The sequence below is a fragment of the Pyxicephalus adspersus genome, chromosome 1, assembly GCF_032062135.1.
Source record: "Pyxicephalus adspersus chromosome 1, UCB_Pads_2.0, whole genome shotgun sequence".
Lineage (NCBI taxonomy): Eukaryota > Metazoa > Chordata > Amphibia > Anura > Pyxicephalidae > Pyxicephalus > Pyxicephalus adspersus.
The window spans coordinates 40,483,544-40,501,717 of NC_092858.1; the positions used below are offsets into that span (position 1 = coordinate 40,483,544).

Consider the following 18,174-nt stretch of genomic DNA (forward strand, 5'->3'; position numbering starts at 1 on the left):
AAAGAGGTTGGAAACAAACACCACAGATTCTCCTTGTGTCATTCTGTACTTTCAAAGGGGAGGATAAAAGTGACTGAATTCATTCCACAATTATTATTTTTTTTGGTAAAAAGGCATAGAGATGTATGTTTAAAAATGGCATTAAATAGAGATTTCCCAAAAACTTTTAAACATTGTTACTTTTAAGCAATGCAACATTTGATAAATGTGCTCCTTGGTTTCCGTCACTGATACAGACACATTTCTGAGAAGACGCTAAAATGTAGAACTAATAGCATTCAGAGATTGACAAACAATACCTCAAACATCAAAAAATACCAGACATTCCAGCACCTAATGGTAGGGGAACTCACAGGCTTCTGATTATTATAATTGGATATGGCTGTGAAATATAATTCCTGTGCTTTTTGGACTTGTTTTATACAAAACAGAAAGTTCACAGGAATAAAAGTAGGGAAGAAAGAAAAAAAGGAGGGGGAGTAAAATGGGTAACAGACAAAGGCACATTGAAAGACTAAATCAGCCAGCTTTAGCTATAAAAATAAAAAGCAACCTGTAAAGATTTTATGCTATTAAAGTAAAATGAATTTTCCAAGTTTGTGTCTGTTTTCCAGCCTATAATAAAAAAACTGAGCAGGGTATATCAGAACAATTTACCAAGTAAAAGCTGTATACTGTATGCCCTAAAGAAACTGGGAAATATAGATAAAGTTATGGTCAAGTTAGCTGACCTTGCTAAATTGGGCTTGAGTATCCAAGCATTGATTGCCATTCCAATTAAAGGGGTAAATAATTTTTACTGAGTTTTTACAAGCTAGCATTGTCATGTATGGTAAAAAAGATTGGTTTAATATATGGTTTAAAGATTTCCCATTATTTTTATTATCATGTTGCTCAATGTCCTTCAAGGGACCTTATCCAAGGTCAATTTATTTTGTTGGGGGGACAACATGTTCCTGGGATGTATTAAGAAATTGCAGTGCCTGCAGTAAAATCATGGAAACACAGGAAGGTGCTAACCATTCAGTTTATCCTCTTGTCTTCAAATTGTGTATTTTTAAATGCACGGTCCAGTTTTCCTCAAATCTCACTACCACCAAGATGCAGTTAGAATGTGGTAAAATGTTCTTGACTTGGTTTATACATTAGTTAGACCAGTGTTTCCCAACCGGGGTTCCTCCAGGGTTTCTAGGGGTTCCTTGGGAAATGAGCAAATTAGTGACTCTCAGGTAAGTGACACCAATGATCTTTTTGGATATCTGTAAGAGTGACATTCTTTCCACTGGCCAGAAATAGAAGAGGCATTCTTCCTAATCACCGCAACACTAATGTACTGTGTCCTGTGGATATAGTAATTATAGCAGGGGTTTCCTGAAGACCTGAAAGTTATTTCAAGGGTTCCCCATAAGTTAAAGAAAAGGTCGAGAAACACTTTTACGCATGTGTGATTTTAAACATATGGTGGTACATTGTCTCATAAACCCTACATTGCTACTGCTACACAAATGAAAATATAATATTACAAGAGAATATTTATAGAGTTTGATAGCGTTACTTAAAGACGATGTGACAGAAATCAATTCATCATTTTTTTCCTTACTGTATTTCTTCTATTCACTAAAGTTTTTTTTTTTTGTAAAATCATCATCTTCTGCTTATTGCCTATCACATAATAATCCAAAATATTAACTCCAAAGCTCTCTATACCCAAATATGACATTAATCTATTGAATAAAAACACATTTGCTGTTTAAAAGCTGCTATTTCTATAAAGAAAAACCAAGGATCAAATAATTATATAATAAACACGAATGTTCCAGTAAACTTATGTATGTTGTCCTATTTTAAAGTAAAATTCCATCTTTAATAGAATTTTATATACCAATAGTTTTAGAAATTATTAGTAAAATGTCCTTTTCCATTTCAGTCTACAGCCATTTCCACCTTGTGCCAAACACCTTCCATACAAATATGGCAATACTTTAGGGAATCTAAAATGTTTTGTCCAATTGAAGTGAGAAACTTAATAGGGGTATATATAAACACTTACAGAGACAAGACAAAGTCCCCTGGCACCCAAGCTAAAGTGTGTCCCTCCCTCAAGATTTTAAATTTGGTGCTACAAAAATGATCATAAACATATACATAACATATACATAACACAAAACATAACATATACATATATGAACACAAAATGTACATAGAAACTGTAAGAAAATAAAAGCCAAGGAAGGATGTAAAAGAGTTATTTAAAAACTCATTAGGGTTATCAACAATTTTTATTTTGTGACGCACTGAAATCATGTTAGATTTAATTCACACATAGTGGGAGAATTGTTTTCCTTTTTAATGTTCTAATTCAAAGGTTCTTCACCTTCAACTGAAGAAACATCATAAGAACTTTATCCCATTCATTTATATAAATGGACAATCACAAATAAATAAAACAAGATACAAATAGTGAAACTTTTGCGGTTTTTGTGCAATGAAAACATGAAATCAAGGTCCAGTTAATGACAATGTCACATGGTTGTTATCTGACATTTTAAGTCCATTTCCTTCCTTAGGAGAATCCTATGTTAAATCTTAATGCAAAGAATACTGTGTTTGATTTTTAATTATTCAGAGACCCAATACCTATGCTTTACAGATACACAATACCACATCATGATTACCCCTGACTGAAAATTAAGGTCATGAAAACGTTCCAGCTTTTGGAACAATGGACCTGATTTATTAAAGCTTTCCAAAGAACGGCAATCATGGGAGAACCTGGGTGATCAAGCAAACCTGGAATAGATTTCTTAAAATGTATTTGCTATTAGTTGGCAAATGTTTTCAATCCTGGACCAGATACATTCTGGATTTGCTGGATTACCAAGGTGCACCCATGATTGCCTGTCTTCTCCAGTCCTGGAAAGCTTTAATAAATCAGAAAAGAATGTAAAAAGGTGATAAAATGTGCAAAACTTCAAAATGAAAGACAGATTGCAAAGGAAAGTAAGGCAAACCCCCAAATGTTTTTAAAAATATATTAATAGCAAAAAGCTTAGATCTGAGCATGTAGGCCCCTTAAAGGTTGTCTCTGGGTTGGTAACTGGGGATAAAGAAAAGGCGCATTTACTAAACACTTTTTTTTAACTCTGTGTACACAAAGGTTCAAAGTCCAAATTCATAAAAGCTATGTCATTGCCTTAAATAAGTCAAAATGGCTCAAAATTGATGTGATTCTGAAACAGTTGGGCAAAATTAGGATTGACAAAGCAGCAGGACCTGATGGATTACATCCACATGTCCTCAAAGAGCTGAGCTCGGTTATTTCAAAGCCATTATTTCTAATTTTTAGAGTCTCTTTACTCACTGGCATGGTACCGATGGACTGGACTAGGACAAATGTGGTTCCTATCTTCAAAAAGGGAGCAAAGTCATTACCAGGTAACTACAGACCGGTCAGTTTAACGGCCATAGTTGGAAAGGTAATAGAGAGTTTGATAAAGAACCACAGAGGGGAGTTTCTGCTAGAAAATAATATTATAAGTGATAGTCATCTTTATAAATGATATACAGTTTGGGATAAAAAGTACAATTTCTGTGTTTGCAGATGACACCAAACTATGTAATGGAATTAAGACCATACAGGATGTCTATAATCTACAAGCAGACCTGGATGTACTGTTTGATTGGGCAGCCAAGTGGCAAATGACATTTAAAATAGATAAATGTAAAGTTATGCACTTGGGGGCTAACAACATGCATGCTTCATACTGTCTAGGGGGAATATATTTGGGGGAGTAAGAAATGGAAAAGGAACTGGGGGTTCTGGTAGATCATAGACCTAATAACAGCATGCAATGCCAAGCTGTAATATATCCAAAGCTAGCAAAGTACTTTCTTGTATTAAAAGAGGAATAGACTGCAGAGATGGAGACATAATCCTGCCCTGTACAAAGCATTAGTCAGACCACATCTGGAATATGCAGTCCAGTTTTGGGCACCAGTTCACAAAACGGACATTGTGGAATTGGAGAGAGTGCAGAGAAGGGCAACTAAACTAATAAAAGGAATGGAGGAGCTCAGCTATGAGGAGAGATTAGCTGAACTGAATCTTTTTTCCCTTTAGAAGAGACATTTAAGGGGGGATATGATCTCCCTGTATAACTATATAAATGGTCCATATAGAGAACTCTCTTCCCCATTATTCACTTTGAGATCATTACAAAGAACAAGAGGGCAGTCTTTGCGTCTTGAGGAAAAGAAGTTTAAGGTCCGGATAAGGAAAGGATTCTTCACTGTAAGGTCTGTAATAATGTGGAATCGGCTCCCTCAAGAAAAAGCTGAATGTTTTTTTAGAAGCGCAGAATATAACTGGGTATTAGGGCTTTAAAGTAAAGATAACAGTGACTGTTGATCCAGGGAACATCCAATTGCCTCATGGAATCAGGAAGGAATTTTTTTCCCTTGTTGAAGCAAATTGTACCAGGGGTTTTTTGCCTTCCTTTGGACCAACTATGTCAATAGGGTTTTATATCTGGCATATGTTTATTTCCCTGGTGGTTGAACATGATGGACTTATGTCTTTTTTCAACCTATGCTACTTTGTAACTATGTAACTATGTAACAACCTAAACTCAAATTTACCGCATCATCCCCATTGAATTGTACAATAGGCGTGTCCTTTACTTCACCCCTTTTCAAAGCATGTTGTCTTCTACTAATCAGTATAGTAATCATTACAGAAATCACGTTCTAGCAAATTGCTTTTAATTATATCAGTCCTACTGATACACTTTAAATGAGCCCCATCAACTTTTCAGAGCACACTGAAGAGGTTATTCATAAGTGGAAGGATGGAAAAAGTCTTTATAAAAGATTATTTTCTCTAATTGTTTGTAAGAATGTATGAAGGAAGCAAGCTATTTCTGTGTCTCCTTTTAATTGTTTTATTAATTAGAACATGCTGTTTGTTGTTTTGCTAAGAGATGTCCCGTGGCTTGTTTTAAACTAATTAAGATATTGTGAAGTAAAATGGCACAAGCAGTTTTATGCTTCTGGTTAATAATGATGATATCAGTGTTTATACTACTGTGGGTTAGTGTCCCCATAGATGTTACCACACAGATCTTCACCATGATATCACATCAAAACAGTGCTACATGTACAAAAGTCATTTGAAGGCCTGTGTCTAGTTCAAACTTGGGCAGAAGAGTTAACAACTGTTCTATTTTCTTTACCACCAGTTTTTGAAATACTTAAATATAAGGGTTGATTGTAAAGTAAATAGTAGCTTGGTCATTATTCACATTTCCTAAGTGTGTTAGGATTTTTTTAATGCAGGCCTCCATAATTTGTATATTTATATTGTTTTCTCCTATACATCCAGTTACGTGTGGGTGACAAAAATCTAACATATATGGTCACTCTTCTTTATAATATCATAGCAACTTTAAACCAGGTAGAAAAGTTAAAGCTCTTCTTCTCTTTTGCCCTATGTGAGCTCTACTGTCAATAAAGATGACATCTTTCCTTTCTGTGCTCCAAGAGTAATATCCTGCCAACCTTATTACCAAATATCAGAATACCAACATGTCTGCCGTGAATGAACAATATGTACTTGTTCTTAAATAAAGAATATGCATGGGAATCCACAATATTGGTTAACTCTACATTCCATCATACTTTCATACATATTTTATATACTTTTGTATATATATATATATATATATATTTATTTATTTAGTGTTTAAAAAATTAAAACATTTTTTATTGCTTCTGTACACCTGTATCTATGGTTTAAAGAAGGTAGGGATAGTAGGAAATGACACTTTTTAACTGTGACTCTTTAATAGTATAGAAGAATGATATTAGGCCTCTCTCTTTGGTGCAACCAATAAAGACCTTAAATATTACAGAAAGTAAAACAATAACATTACCTGCCTTTTCATACCCCTTTCGTTTATTTTTACCTGGGGATCTTCTTGAGGTACAATTTTGTCACCCTAGGAATCTCTTTTGATTTGGCCTACAACCTGTTTCTCCTCTTTGCATAGTAGAGTTGTAGTTTACAGAGAATAGCTGAAAAAACGTACCGTATATCTATGTTTGTAACCGGCAATACATTATAATTTTATTGTTGTGTTATACTTTAAATGCTGGTGTACTTTAAATAGCAACAACCAATGCTTGGATGATCTGCTGAAAGTTTTTCTATTTCTGGTTAAATACTTTTTGGAAAGTAATATGGCAAACCGATAACTTCTTTGTCTCTATCTTTTACACACCTGTAGTCACAGCACACAACAAAACAAACTTTGGCAACAAAGTATTACATTTTATTGACATGATAGAACCTCTTTGGTTTGGTGGGATAAAATGGATTGGTTTCCTAAGTAATAATATGGAATTTTTGTTCTTTGTGTCACAGCTGCTGCCAACCGCACAGACCCAGTGTTTGATACTCTGAGAACTGGAGTTATTATGGCAAATAAGGAGAGAAAAAAGGGACAAGATGACAAGAAAAATGTAAGAAATCCAAACTTTAAATTTAAAGAAAATTATTGTTCCTAGTTAGGCCTTATTTTAGAAAGGGCCCAAATGTCGGAGGACAAAATACCCTGTGATTTATAGTCAATGTAACAACTGTCCAATGTACTTTTATACAAGGAACAATTGTCTGCCATAAATTAAAAACTAAATCAGAATCAAGTCATGTCTTACTATTAGCATTACAAATCATCTTTTTAAACCTGGATGTGTAATTATATAATCAAACTGAATTGTGGTACCATGTTAAGTGTGTACTGGGTCAAAAGTACCGCAATGATGGCTCAATGGCTTATTTGTGGGTAAATAAAGTCACTGTTGATGACAGCTTTATGGTTAACCATTGAAAAGCAATGGTACTGCTGGATGTGGGCATCAGCACCATGTGCACTGGGTCTCCCAGCAGGTAGCATGCAATTGCAGTTTTTAAAAATTGGTAATAAAATGTTTTATTTGTGGTAAATAATGACTACAATAATGAACTACATAGGATTGTCCCCTGTTTTTCCTATAGATAGGGCTGATGCACATATTTAAATTCATGTGCAGCTCAGCCATGGGATCTATGTGTTCAGTTTTAGGAGTCATCTTTCTAAGGGCCAATCTATCCCCATGGAAGACTTTCCAACTAGGCAGTACAGAAAAGGATTATGAGATAGTGGGTACAGAATTCTGTTCTAAACCTTTTCATCTTGATCACGCTGCCAATTATATTGGTGAACATCAATGTCTCAGGTCTTTAAAGACCCTAGTTATACTCAATACCAGCATTGAAAATAATGATATGACATAAACTGCAAGTTTTTAAGGCAAAATGCACTTTTGTCAGGAGGATGAAGGGATCTGCAAAGCTGGATATGGTTTGGAAAAAAGAAAAAGTGACTTAGCAAGAGTTATTGGTATAGTAAATGAATACAATTCTTTTTTTTATAAGTCAACTTACCCATTAAATATAGTTGTTTTCTGAGCTAAAATTGATCAAATTTTAAATAAAAAATGTATGTTTTAACGGTTTTTGTTCTAGAAACTCTCCTGAGAATTGAAATATGAGTTTTCCAAGGTCTTTCTAGCCTTTCATTGCTGTAAAACTAGTGCAGTGCTTGAATAGAAAATGAGCCAAGCACTGATATGATAATTGTGTCCATAACATACTGTGAAGTCTTTGGATAAAAGAGTCCCATTTAATTAAAACTGCCCTTGTGTTTATCTGCCTGTATTTACATAACCGGGTCATTTCCCCTTAGCCTGCTGCTATGATTGATGAGGAGCCTGAGCCCCCCAAACCAGTAGAAGGCAAGCAAGAAGGAGGTGAGAATTCGCCCTTCTATATTTGAATGGTTCTACCTAATCAGTTTTAAATGTGCAGGTTTACTGTACTTACTTGTGTTTTTGTGTGGTATATTCTTTTTATAAATGTGTTATTATGTACAGTTAAACCCTACAACCTATGAACAAATATATGTCAAACACACAGATTAACCAGTAATGGCTGCTTTCCGTAATACTGTCTCTGACATGAAGGTCAGACTTATGATTCTGCCGAAGGTCAATTCAGCCTTTTATCCTGTTCATGCAGATAATGAGCGCCAATTATAAATGAGTAATAATAATTGCAAATCCTGTGTTTTAATTGTTTCTGAAAAGAGCTTTGAGGTCTCCAAATGAAATGTGCTACACAAGGGCTGTCATTTTCACCACTGTTGTCTTGTTTAATCCCAGATTCTCCTGATGGTGACAAGAAAGGTGACAAAAATGCACAGGATGCAAAGGTAATTGCTGGTCTGCAAATGTTTTTGTTCTAGAGCAGTGGCAGGCAAGTGATTTTGGGGCCACTAACTTCTTGAAAGACTAATTTAACTTTGCAATTTCATTATTTGTAAATAACAGTTTCAAAGCTATTACTAATTATGCTGATTTTGTTGTAAAAACTTTTTAACATGTACTAAAAGTCCATTACAATAAACTTGAAGCCATCAGTAATGGAGGTCTCCACTGGCTTTGGGTGCCTGTGAATCACCATGAAGTACAAGGATGGCAGCTGTAATTCTCTGTAATATGTGCATCTAGTGCTGGGAGAGATTTATTCAAAGATAAGGGCACTTTCACACAATGTACAGACCCATTGTGCCCTACATTACACAGACCTTACCCTTCACATATGTATGCTTACCTGAGATTCATGCTCATTTGCATCCAGAATAGTCATGGTGGCTCCCTCACAATACAGCACAAAATTCTATGGGGCTGCTAGACAAATCCTCATTTCTCAGGTTGATAAACAAACTTTGTACCCTTACAGCTGGGGATGAGTGAGCAAAGTTTGTAATTTCGATCTTGCGGCGATTTGGGCCTTTCTCGCTTACAGAACATGTAAGCGAGAACAGCCTTGCGATTCTCCAGGAGGTCGTGTTCTGGCCGAATTTAGAGTTCATTTGAGTTCGCGTGCATTTACAGCTGATTGGAGGCACCCGTGTGCCTCCAATTAGCTATGGTCACAGGTTCCCACGGTCACTGGGCTGTACTTATCAATGAGTACGGGCTGTACGGTGGGAACTAAACTCAGAACTAAACTCAGGTGAACTCTCAATGGAGAATCTCCATTGAGAGTTCACCTGAGTTTGCCTGAAGTCACAGCTGATTGGAGGCACCCACCTGTAACAGCCCAGGGACCGAGGGAACCTATACCCTGGACGTCAATAGAATTTGCGGAGTTGGTTGGGCGAAATTTTGCGGACCCATCAGAAGTTCGGAGGCATTCTCGCTCATCCCTACTTACAGCTAAATAATATTTCTGGTATAGTTAGCCTGCATATGTATTATATTATTACTTAGTCGCTTAACCCTCAAAAAATCTACCTTAGTTTTGTTTTGGGAAAATAAAGATAACAAGAAGTGATTATTTTTACACAAAGCACCACCACTGGATCTTGGGTGCATATATGAAGGGAAGCGAGGGACACAAGATAGCCACAGTTATTCTTTAAAGCAATTTTCAGCAAAATACATTTAGTATCTAGCAAGAAATGTACTTTAGCACTACAGGTAGAGCAGTGCATCAAGCAATGACTTATCATATTTAATTACATAATATTACACTATATTGAATTATTATATACACTGTATTATAATATACACTGTATATTATCAATTGAATAATTAAGCTTTTAGTTTAAACTTGTCAATTAAAATATTATATTATTAAGCGCAAGAAAATAAAATTACCATATCCCCCCATCACCACCACTTTATCCAGACATGATAGAGATCACTCCCCGAATGCTTTTTTTGGAAACAGGGATGACTGTTGTTGCTGGGGATCAACATACATCTGGCAAAGCATGTGGCTATTGAGAACTTGACTGGAAGCCAAACACATACTGGAAGATGTTCAATAATATATATGGGTATCTTAACTGGTTATTATATAGACATTTGCTGAGTGGATTATTTTATTAATAAATAGATAAATATGTAATATGATTTAATTGATAAATATGTAAACGATTCAGGAGATTGATTCAAATACCATAGGCTCATTTCACAAAAGATAATACACCAAGATAATGATTCATAAAAATGATAATGTTTATTTTTAGCTAAGTCAAATGAGATTTAGAAATTACAGTCACACAGTAGAAAATAACGATCCTTCTGCTTTTGTAAAGCTTTTTGAATTAAAGATTTTGTGTTTCTAGATGTCCTGTTTTAATTTTAATACATTTTAATACTCTGTGATAACTGCTTATATCATTATATATATCACAATACAACCTCTGTATATTCATATATACCCCAAATCTAGGTACTCTCGTTTAATCAAATGATGTACAAACAGTTAAAGTTTAAATTAGCTGATAAGTGCATATTGTCTTTTTTAGCTGGTAATTTTTCTAAAATCATTGTACAAGCTAGTATTTATTGCAATGGCAAACAGGCTTAAATTATTTATCTGGCAAGCTCACTTCTTGTCAAACGATTAAACATACTCGACTGGACTAGACATACTTACCTAGAGTTTATGTATTATATAATGTACAGTTGCTACAAATGACTTAGCAGGTATAAGAGTAGGCCACTGGATGCATAATAATAGCCTTAGTCTACAATCAATAATTAAAATATTAAAACTCAAATTCAAAAAAAATATTTTCTATCAAGTACATTATTACAGATCACTGTATCTATTACATTTTGACTGCATTAGCTAAATGCTTTCTCAACCACAGCATTGTCACACTGTCCAGATGTCAGTGAATGCCTGCTATGATAGAAATAGCTTGTATTTCACACTGTTCTCTTTGACTGTTGCAGAATAAGAAGACACAGCCAGGGTTTATGCAATCTCATTATTTTGTTGCTCTTTACCGATTTAAAGCATTAGAAAAAGATGACCTTGATTTCCAGTAAGTATTTTTCATTCTCTTATTGCTGTTTACTCCCATTAAAGAGGCCTTTGTCCTAAATTTAAAGGTTCATTTATACTCTCTAAATCCCCTACTTTACACTCCTACATAATAGCTACACAAATATGCAGCTAAAACAAAAAAATCGAAGCATACCAGTGTGTTCTGCCTTGGTAGGTGTGATGGCAATGTCCCTCCAAAAGGATTTTCGTGGAATACAGAGTAGAAAAACGTTTCCAAGAAGACACTCAAGTCTATTACAAGATTGTCTTTTTGTGAGATTTGTCTGCTCTGCAATTTACAGAAATCATCTTGTAAGGATTGAGATGTCCTGGGCCAGGGGTGCCAACACTTTTTTGGCTTGCGAGCTACTTTTAAAATGACTAAGTCAATGTGATCAACCAACAATAAAAATGTGGACTTAATAATTCCTGTGTGCGGTAGAGTTTACTTTGAAAGGCAGGACTACAATCTACTTGCGTTGCCTTTTCTATCTACCGGTAGATCGCGATTCACCTGTTGGGAACCCCTGTGCTAGGCAGAGTTGGAGGAAAACGGGTAGGGTAAGTATAAGTCTGTTTTTTTTTTTTTCCTTTTTAGGTAAATTTCTCACTTATTGGGCCTAATTTATTAAAGCTCTCCAGGGCTGGAGAAGATACTCTTCATCACTCCATCAGTGAAGCTGTGTGATCCAGAAAACCTGGGATGGATTTGGTCCAGGATTGAAAACATTTGCTAACAAATAGTAAATGACAAATAGTAAGTTCCAAGGTGCTGGGACACCCAGCTTTACTGATGAAAGGGTATCCTCTCCAGCCTTGGAAAGCTTTAATAAATCAGGGCCATTAAGAGTGATTTAGGAGGGGAAACCACAGAGTGTGAGCAGACTTTCCCTTTTTAAGGAAGGTCCGGTTTTATGTTTATTTATATATAAACCATTCGTTTGTGTGTTTTAATTTGAATGTCTGCGAACAAACATCAGTAAAGGATGGTTCACAAGCTGCTCCTAAAAAAATACAATTTTTAGCTAGGCTTTTAAAATTTGAACTCCAGAGAAAAGACAAACTTTGCCCTGCAGTGGGCCCTTTATTTTCTTCTAGAAAATGTTATTCGCTTTACTTTGCTACATCCTTCTCCTAGGCTACTCTCTTTGATGTTCTGTTCACATATATTCGTATATGGCATAAAGAATTTGCAAATACAACCCATATTTTAAAAAAGTTTTTTTATATTAAATATAGGATGTTTTGCTAGGTTTCTGTTTTGGTTTTTGTTTGCCACATGGATTTTAGACTTCATAATATATTGTAACCATATATTTGTTGTCTCTTTTTCCCTGTGCTAAAACACTGCACTTTCTATCAGGGCTGGAGACAGAATTACAGTTATTGATGACTCCAATGAAGAATGGTGGAGAGTAAGTAATATTTATTGGTATACGTACGTAAATACGTATACGTATTTGTTGGTATCTCCAAAGCTGTGCTGCATGGGTTGCACCCAGTTGACAATGGCTGCTAAATTAAAGGAAGTAGTGCAGCTTATTACTAAAATTGCATGTACCTATTTGGAAAATTCATTAACACATAGCCTTACCTTTACAATCTTCTGTTTATCCATTAGGGAAAGATAGGAGAGAAAGCCGGTTACTTTCCTGCTAACTTCATCATCCGGGTGCGTGCTGGGGAGAGAGTTTACAAAGTTACTCGGTCATTTGTTGGAAACAGAGAGATTGGACAGATTACACTGAAGAAAGATCAGGTATGTATATTGTAACATGTTACTGCATTAGTTTTATAAACATACTATATCCATACTAGTTTTATAAACATAAATATGTATGTAGTATCATAATTTACCTTCAAGGAAACCAATTTGAAACTAGAAGAACCTGTCACCTCGGGTGTCTCACGCATACCCGTTAATTAGAATACAATTAGTCCAGCTCTGTAGGTCCACCACAAGCTGAAACAACAAAATTGTAATTTCTGTGTCTTTTCTCTAGATTGTTGTACAAAAAGGAGAGGAAGTAAATGGTTACATCAAAGTTCTGACAGGACGTAAGGTGGGTCTTTTCCCTGTAGACTTCCTGCAAGAAATATGAAGAAGAAGAATAGGAATGGAGATCAATTATCTAACAGGAATGGAGAAATGGAATGAAATGCTCAATAATGTTATGAGTGCAGCCATTTCTGAGCACTTGAAGGAATTACAGCTCAGCTGGAGACCAGAGATGTTATTCGTTGTTACCTTTATGGACAATTGAATTGAGAAAGTTATTAAAAGTTGTGCTATTACCACAGTTCTGTCTGAACTTTGGATGCCAATTACTAGACCACCTTTAGGTTGTTGACCTGGTCAAAGGTTCCTTCTCTTTGGTCCATTAAGTTCTGAGGGTTTAGTTCTCAACACTTTTAAAAATAGGGATATGCAAACTGAAACTAGTTATCATAGGAAGTGCTTGAAATGTGTTGGATTTAGCATAATGTGAACTAAAATTCCACAGTTATTTAATGTATTTGTATTACTCTTTATTGGCCCCCTGGTCAACACAATGGATCTTGAGGGAACATATTTATGGTATGCAATAGAGGAGTTGTGCTGCATAGTCATCATGTCTGTAATTCAGTCCCATGGCTTTTGTATTCATGATCTATTATGAACACATACAGTCAGTATTTGTCATGTTACGGTCCCTGTCATTCTACACCCACAGAACAAGATAGGACTGGATGTACAGCCTTGCCAAAACATTACACATTACAAGATCTGATTTGTATGTTTGTCTATGTCAAAGTTGTTGAGTTACAGATAAATTTATAAGACCTCTATCAGAACGAAGCTGAGTAGTCAAATGGGTATTTCTAGCCATTAACAAAATGGAGTAATGGGTTAAATCCTCACTGTGACTACCAATAAAGATCTGGTAAGAAAACATTTCTACATAAGCCCTAAACAAACATCAAATCAATGCAATAATAAAATTCTAAATAAACAAATGCAAATGCACAACAAAGTCCTACATTTTATGTCATTTATATACCATTGGAAATCTCTATGTTTACTGTTATTTATTCTATGCTATTTCTGTTGCATTGTTGAAATATGTTGCTGGTTTGATTTAAATATAATGCAATAGACAAATCGCTATATTGCCAAATATGGTTTACGTTTGCCGGCAATGGCTTTGGAACAAATATGTCTTATAGGCTGCTGTACTCATATGTTAGAATATGACAAAGTAATTTAGCAAACTGTCCTGTTTATAAGGCTAGCAAATAACCTGGATAATTTACGTTACTTACTGTATGCTGTGGATATTACAGTGGGGCAGATGAGAAACAACTCAGTTTGGTAACATATTTCCTACATATTTTATATCTACAGTAAATAAAGCATTTGGAGGAGTAATATACTGCAGACTTTTCCTTCTGTTTGTAAGGGAACGTTAAAGCAGATCTTATAATATACACAAAACTAACCTGGATACACAATGCTACTATCATAATGGTGTACATCACTATCATAATAGTGTAATCTGAAAAACTAGAAAGTGGCAATCAGGCTGATTACTATTTGATAAATCCGATGATTACTATTTTTCAATACTGAAGGTGTCAATCAGCAAAAAACTGGGATTGCTGAAAAGTGGCCATCTTTTCGGCTGATCACGACTTCCATGAATGTTATCAGTTTTGTAATCTGGTAAACAGCCTCTTTACACCTTCATAAACATGCCTTTTAGTCTTTTGTGACGGTACATTTCAGGAAGACAGTTACCACCTGTGTTGACTGTACTTTCTGACAATTGAAGCCAAGTATTTATAGAACATTCTTTGAGGGCTGAAAACTGATAACTTATTAAGCTCAGTCCAAAATAAGCACAAACCCTTGTGACTTTACCAGCTGTTACCTGTCTAATGCCAGCTTCAGCTAACAAAATGATCCTAATAACAGCTTCTGGATCTATAAGTTGTTAACTCGATTACCTAGGAACTAAAAACCTTTCCTAATCCTAGCTGTTATTGTTTTTTATGATATGACCTTTCCAACTTGGTAAATTGGAGGCTCTCTATGCTAATGGGAGGGGAGGGTAGAGGTGATAATCTTAATGTCCGTATATTGACAGCTGGGTTTTAGTGTGTGTGGGGATTCAAATGGAAAAAAATGTTCTGCGTCATATTTTGGCTGTTGACTTTGAACCTTGGTGTCATCTCAACTTTTAATACGCCCTTCTCTTTGGATGTGGAACACATTTTTTCCATTGGAAAATATGAGTAATGATTTTCTTAGCTACACAAATAAATACCTACTAGGATCCACAGTTACTCAGTTTCATGTACTGTTTCTACTTATAGTTATGAAGGTTCTTTGGAAGGTGCAAAACCTTGAAAACATTAACATATATATATCTGTCTGTAAATAACTTGACCACTTCTGGAATCACCAATATATTTATTACAACATTTAAACCTTGTGATAAAACCATTACTTGTTACGCCTCTGTCCACCTATGTTCTTTTGAAACTCAAACTTCAGGGCATTTATAAGATTATGTCATATATCTAGCAAAAATCCTGATATAATGATATTCATTTCATAAGGCTTGCTGATCCTCTCTACGCAGCTAAGGATATAATAAATGGCTAAAGTCACAAAGCGAAAACTGAAAACATTAAATTGGAATAGGAAGTCATTTACCTTTAACAACCCTGCTCTGATCCTACAGGTTTGTGCAGCTATGGGACAAAGATGAAGACGTTTATGCTGCCCCTTAGAGAGCAGTAGCAACGCCTTCCTACATTGGAAGTGCTAATTATTAGATACCATGATTTTAAAACCTGTTGGACAAAATCCCTGTGTTTTACATGATCATTTTTCTTCTTTGCACTGAACAGAGGGAAGAAATGAGTTAACTACTTATGTGCCACTTTTGTCCGTCATGTGAGCTGCACATTTTATACTACGGGCAAGCTACAAGTGATGAGCATTTTATAGCTCTTTAATGGCTGCAAAAAAAAAAAAAAAAAAAGGAAACTCTTCAACAATGGGAGCAATTTTTTGCAGATATTTTATCTAATTTAATTCATCTCACTTACTATTGCATCTTTAGGAAGTGTTGGTAAATCTGGTTTGTATAACACTCTCTATTCCATGTTTGCAATACAGCACACAATCCTCTAATAATATCAGGGTTTCAAGCTTAACTAACCTTTACCATCTCCAGGCTTGAGAAAGCGCTGGTTAGACTTGACTTATTGCTTTTTGGAGGATTTTATGCAGAACTACTGATACCCAGAAACATTATTTCTAATTTAGGTGTTATTTGGCTAGATCTATTCTGTAGTAGGCAATGAATAGGCCAAAATGTCATAAATTATATGGGGCAGGCAATGGATATTATTTATAATCTGTAAATCATAACTCCAGTCAATAATGACTAGATAAATGACCATATACAACTAAAAAATAAAATAAAACAATAACTTGATACCATTGTCTCTTTTTATAACCTACTTCTAAATCTTAATTGACCTGAACAGACCAAAGGAATTGAATGGACAGTAAATGGAAAAGCAGCACAGTGATGAGTTCTGTTACTCTACTTTCTATATCAGTATGCTTCTTGTCAACACATAAACTACTTGTATGGTTTCTTCTGCTTAAAAGGGACTGCAAGATGCTAATACAAGGTCAGATTCAGAAATTACCATTTTATAGGTTTAATGATGTATTAATGATTAGAAAACTTCATTTATTTATTTATGTTAACCTAGACAAAGTTAATGTGAAGCATTCAGTGATTAGGATTTTGAGGGCTAGGTATTTAAATTTGCAGTTTAGTTATATGGAAATCATTTTTGAGTAATGGCCCCACAATGATGTCTTCTATGTATATAAAGTGCAATGCAGCCATGCTTTTATAGCTTGGAGGATTTAGTATTTTAATTCTACTGTAAAACTTACTTGGTTTCAGGGGCCAATCCCTTTTCTCCACTGACAAATCTTTCCCTTGATCCTCTCTGTACACTCTGTAAACTCTGTTTTGATAATGGCTCATTGCATTGTTTAATTAGAAAGGCAGATGTTTTTTCCCTATTATAACACAATACTATGAAGACCATGGTGGCTGCCAACCCTAATGATACAATATTTAAAAAGCGTTGACTATTTTTCAGTATTATAGAGTTTATAATCAATAGTTCATTAACTATCAGTTATAATTTGTTCACTGTGGGAAATCACAACACAAAATTATTTCACAATCCTTAAGATTAATTTTGCATTACATGTTAACTTTATCGCAGAGGGATATAGATGTTCGTGGTAGCATAGACAACATAAATACTAATAAAATAATTAAGTACAAAAGTCCAAACATGTTTTAAATATGAAAAATGTATTAAGAATTTAAATTTTATTTAAATTTAAAGCACAATTATTGCCAGACTATGGATATTTAAATATCTTCATATTTTTAACAAACATTAAATAAGTTTTTAAATAAGACATTATTGGACCTCTGTAGCTGCAGGCACTGTGGAACAATTCATGCCTCAAAGTTTGCAGCAAAAACACTTTTACTTTCATTTTCACATTATAGTTTATATTTTTACCCTGCTTTTTTTCTAATGCAAATACATCACAGGTACTTGAATTACTTTTCAACTACTTTTCACCAGGAATCTTAAAGTGACCTTAGCACAGGGTGCTGCCAAAATACTTACCTGCTAAAAGAAGAATTGCTTTACTTACCTTCTGGAAACCCATTTGATGAAATGTTGCTGTAAAATGAGTGGGATATCTATCTTCCCGACTGGATGCTGTGGTTCTTTCCACCTGCTCGTAGTGACATTGCCCGTCCGCAGGAGAATGTATAGTGGCTCCTGGAGAAACGTGTTCCACACGCCCACAATACACACCCTTAAAATACAACAGGCCAACAGAACTACCCACCGCCATGGAGGATTTCCATGAACAAGTCCAGCTCATGACGATATAAACCAACCAGCACATCGTGTAGCTGCTCAGGAACTTTAAAGACAGGATCATGTTCCTGCTGTGGTGGCCCTTTCTGTGGAACCCAAGATTCCTCTGCCAGAGACAGTTTCAGGTGAATGCCACAAATTTGACAATTTTTTGAATGGCTGTGGGCACTTTTATCTGAAATCTCAGAGAGTTGATCTGGTGTATCTCACATTTATGGTTGTGTGGAATACGTTTCTCCACC

The 18,174-nt window shown here is 35.2% G+C and overlaps 1 protein-coding gene across 2 annotated transcripts in view; it reads left to right on the plus strand.

Moving 5' to 3' along the window:
- STAC3 (SH3 and cysteine rich domain 3) overlaps positions 1–16,434 on the plus strand; it is a 52,582-nt gene extending 36,148 nt beyond the window's left edge. For both annotated transcript variants that reach the window (XM_072407656.1, XM_072407647.1), the window contains exons 5-11: positions 6,422–6,519; positions 7,785–7,848; positions 8,260–8,309; positions 10,852–10,943; positions 12,309–12,360; positions 12,567–12,704; positions 12,949–16,434. In XM_072407656.1, the coding sequence (XP_072263757.1) occupies positions 6,422–6,519; positions 7,785–7,848; positions 8,260–8,309; positions 10,852–10,943; positions 12,309–12,360; positions 12,567–12,704; positions 12,949–13,047 (593 nt within the window). In that variant the 3' untranslated portion in view covers positions 13,048–16,434. The remainder of the gene's footprint in view (positions 1–6,421; positions 6,520–7,784; positions 7,849–8,259; positions 8,310–10,851; positions 10,944–12,308; positions 12,361–12,566; positions 12,705–12,948) is intronic.
- Positions 16,435–18,174: the final 1,740 nt, after the last annotated feature.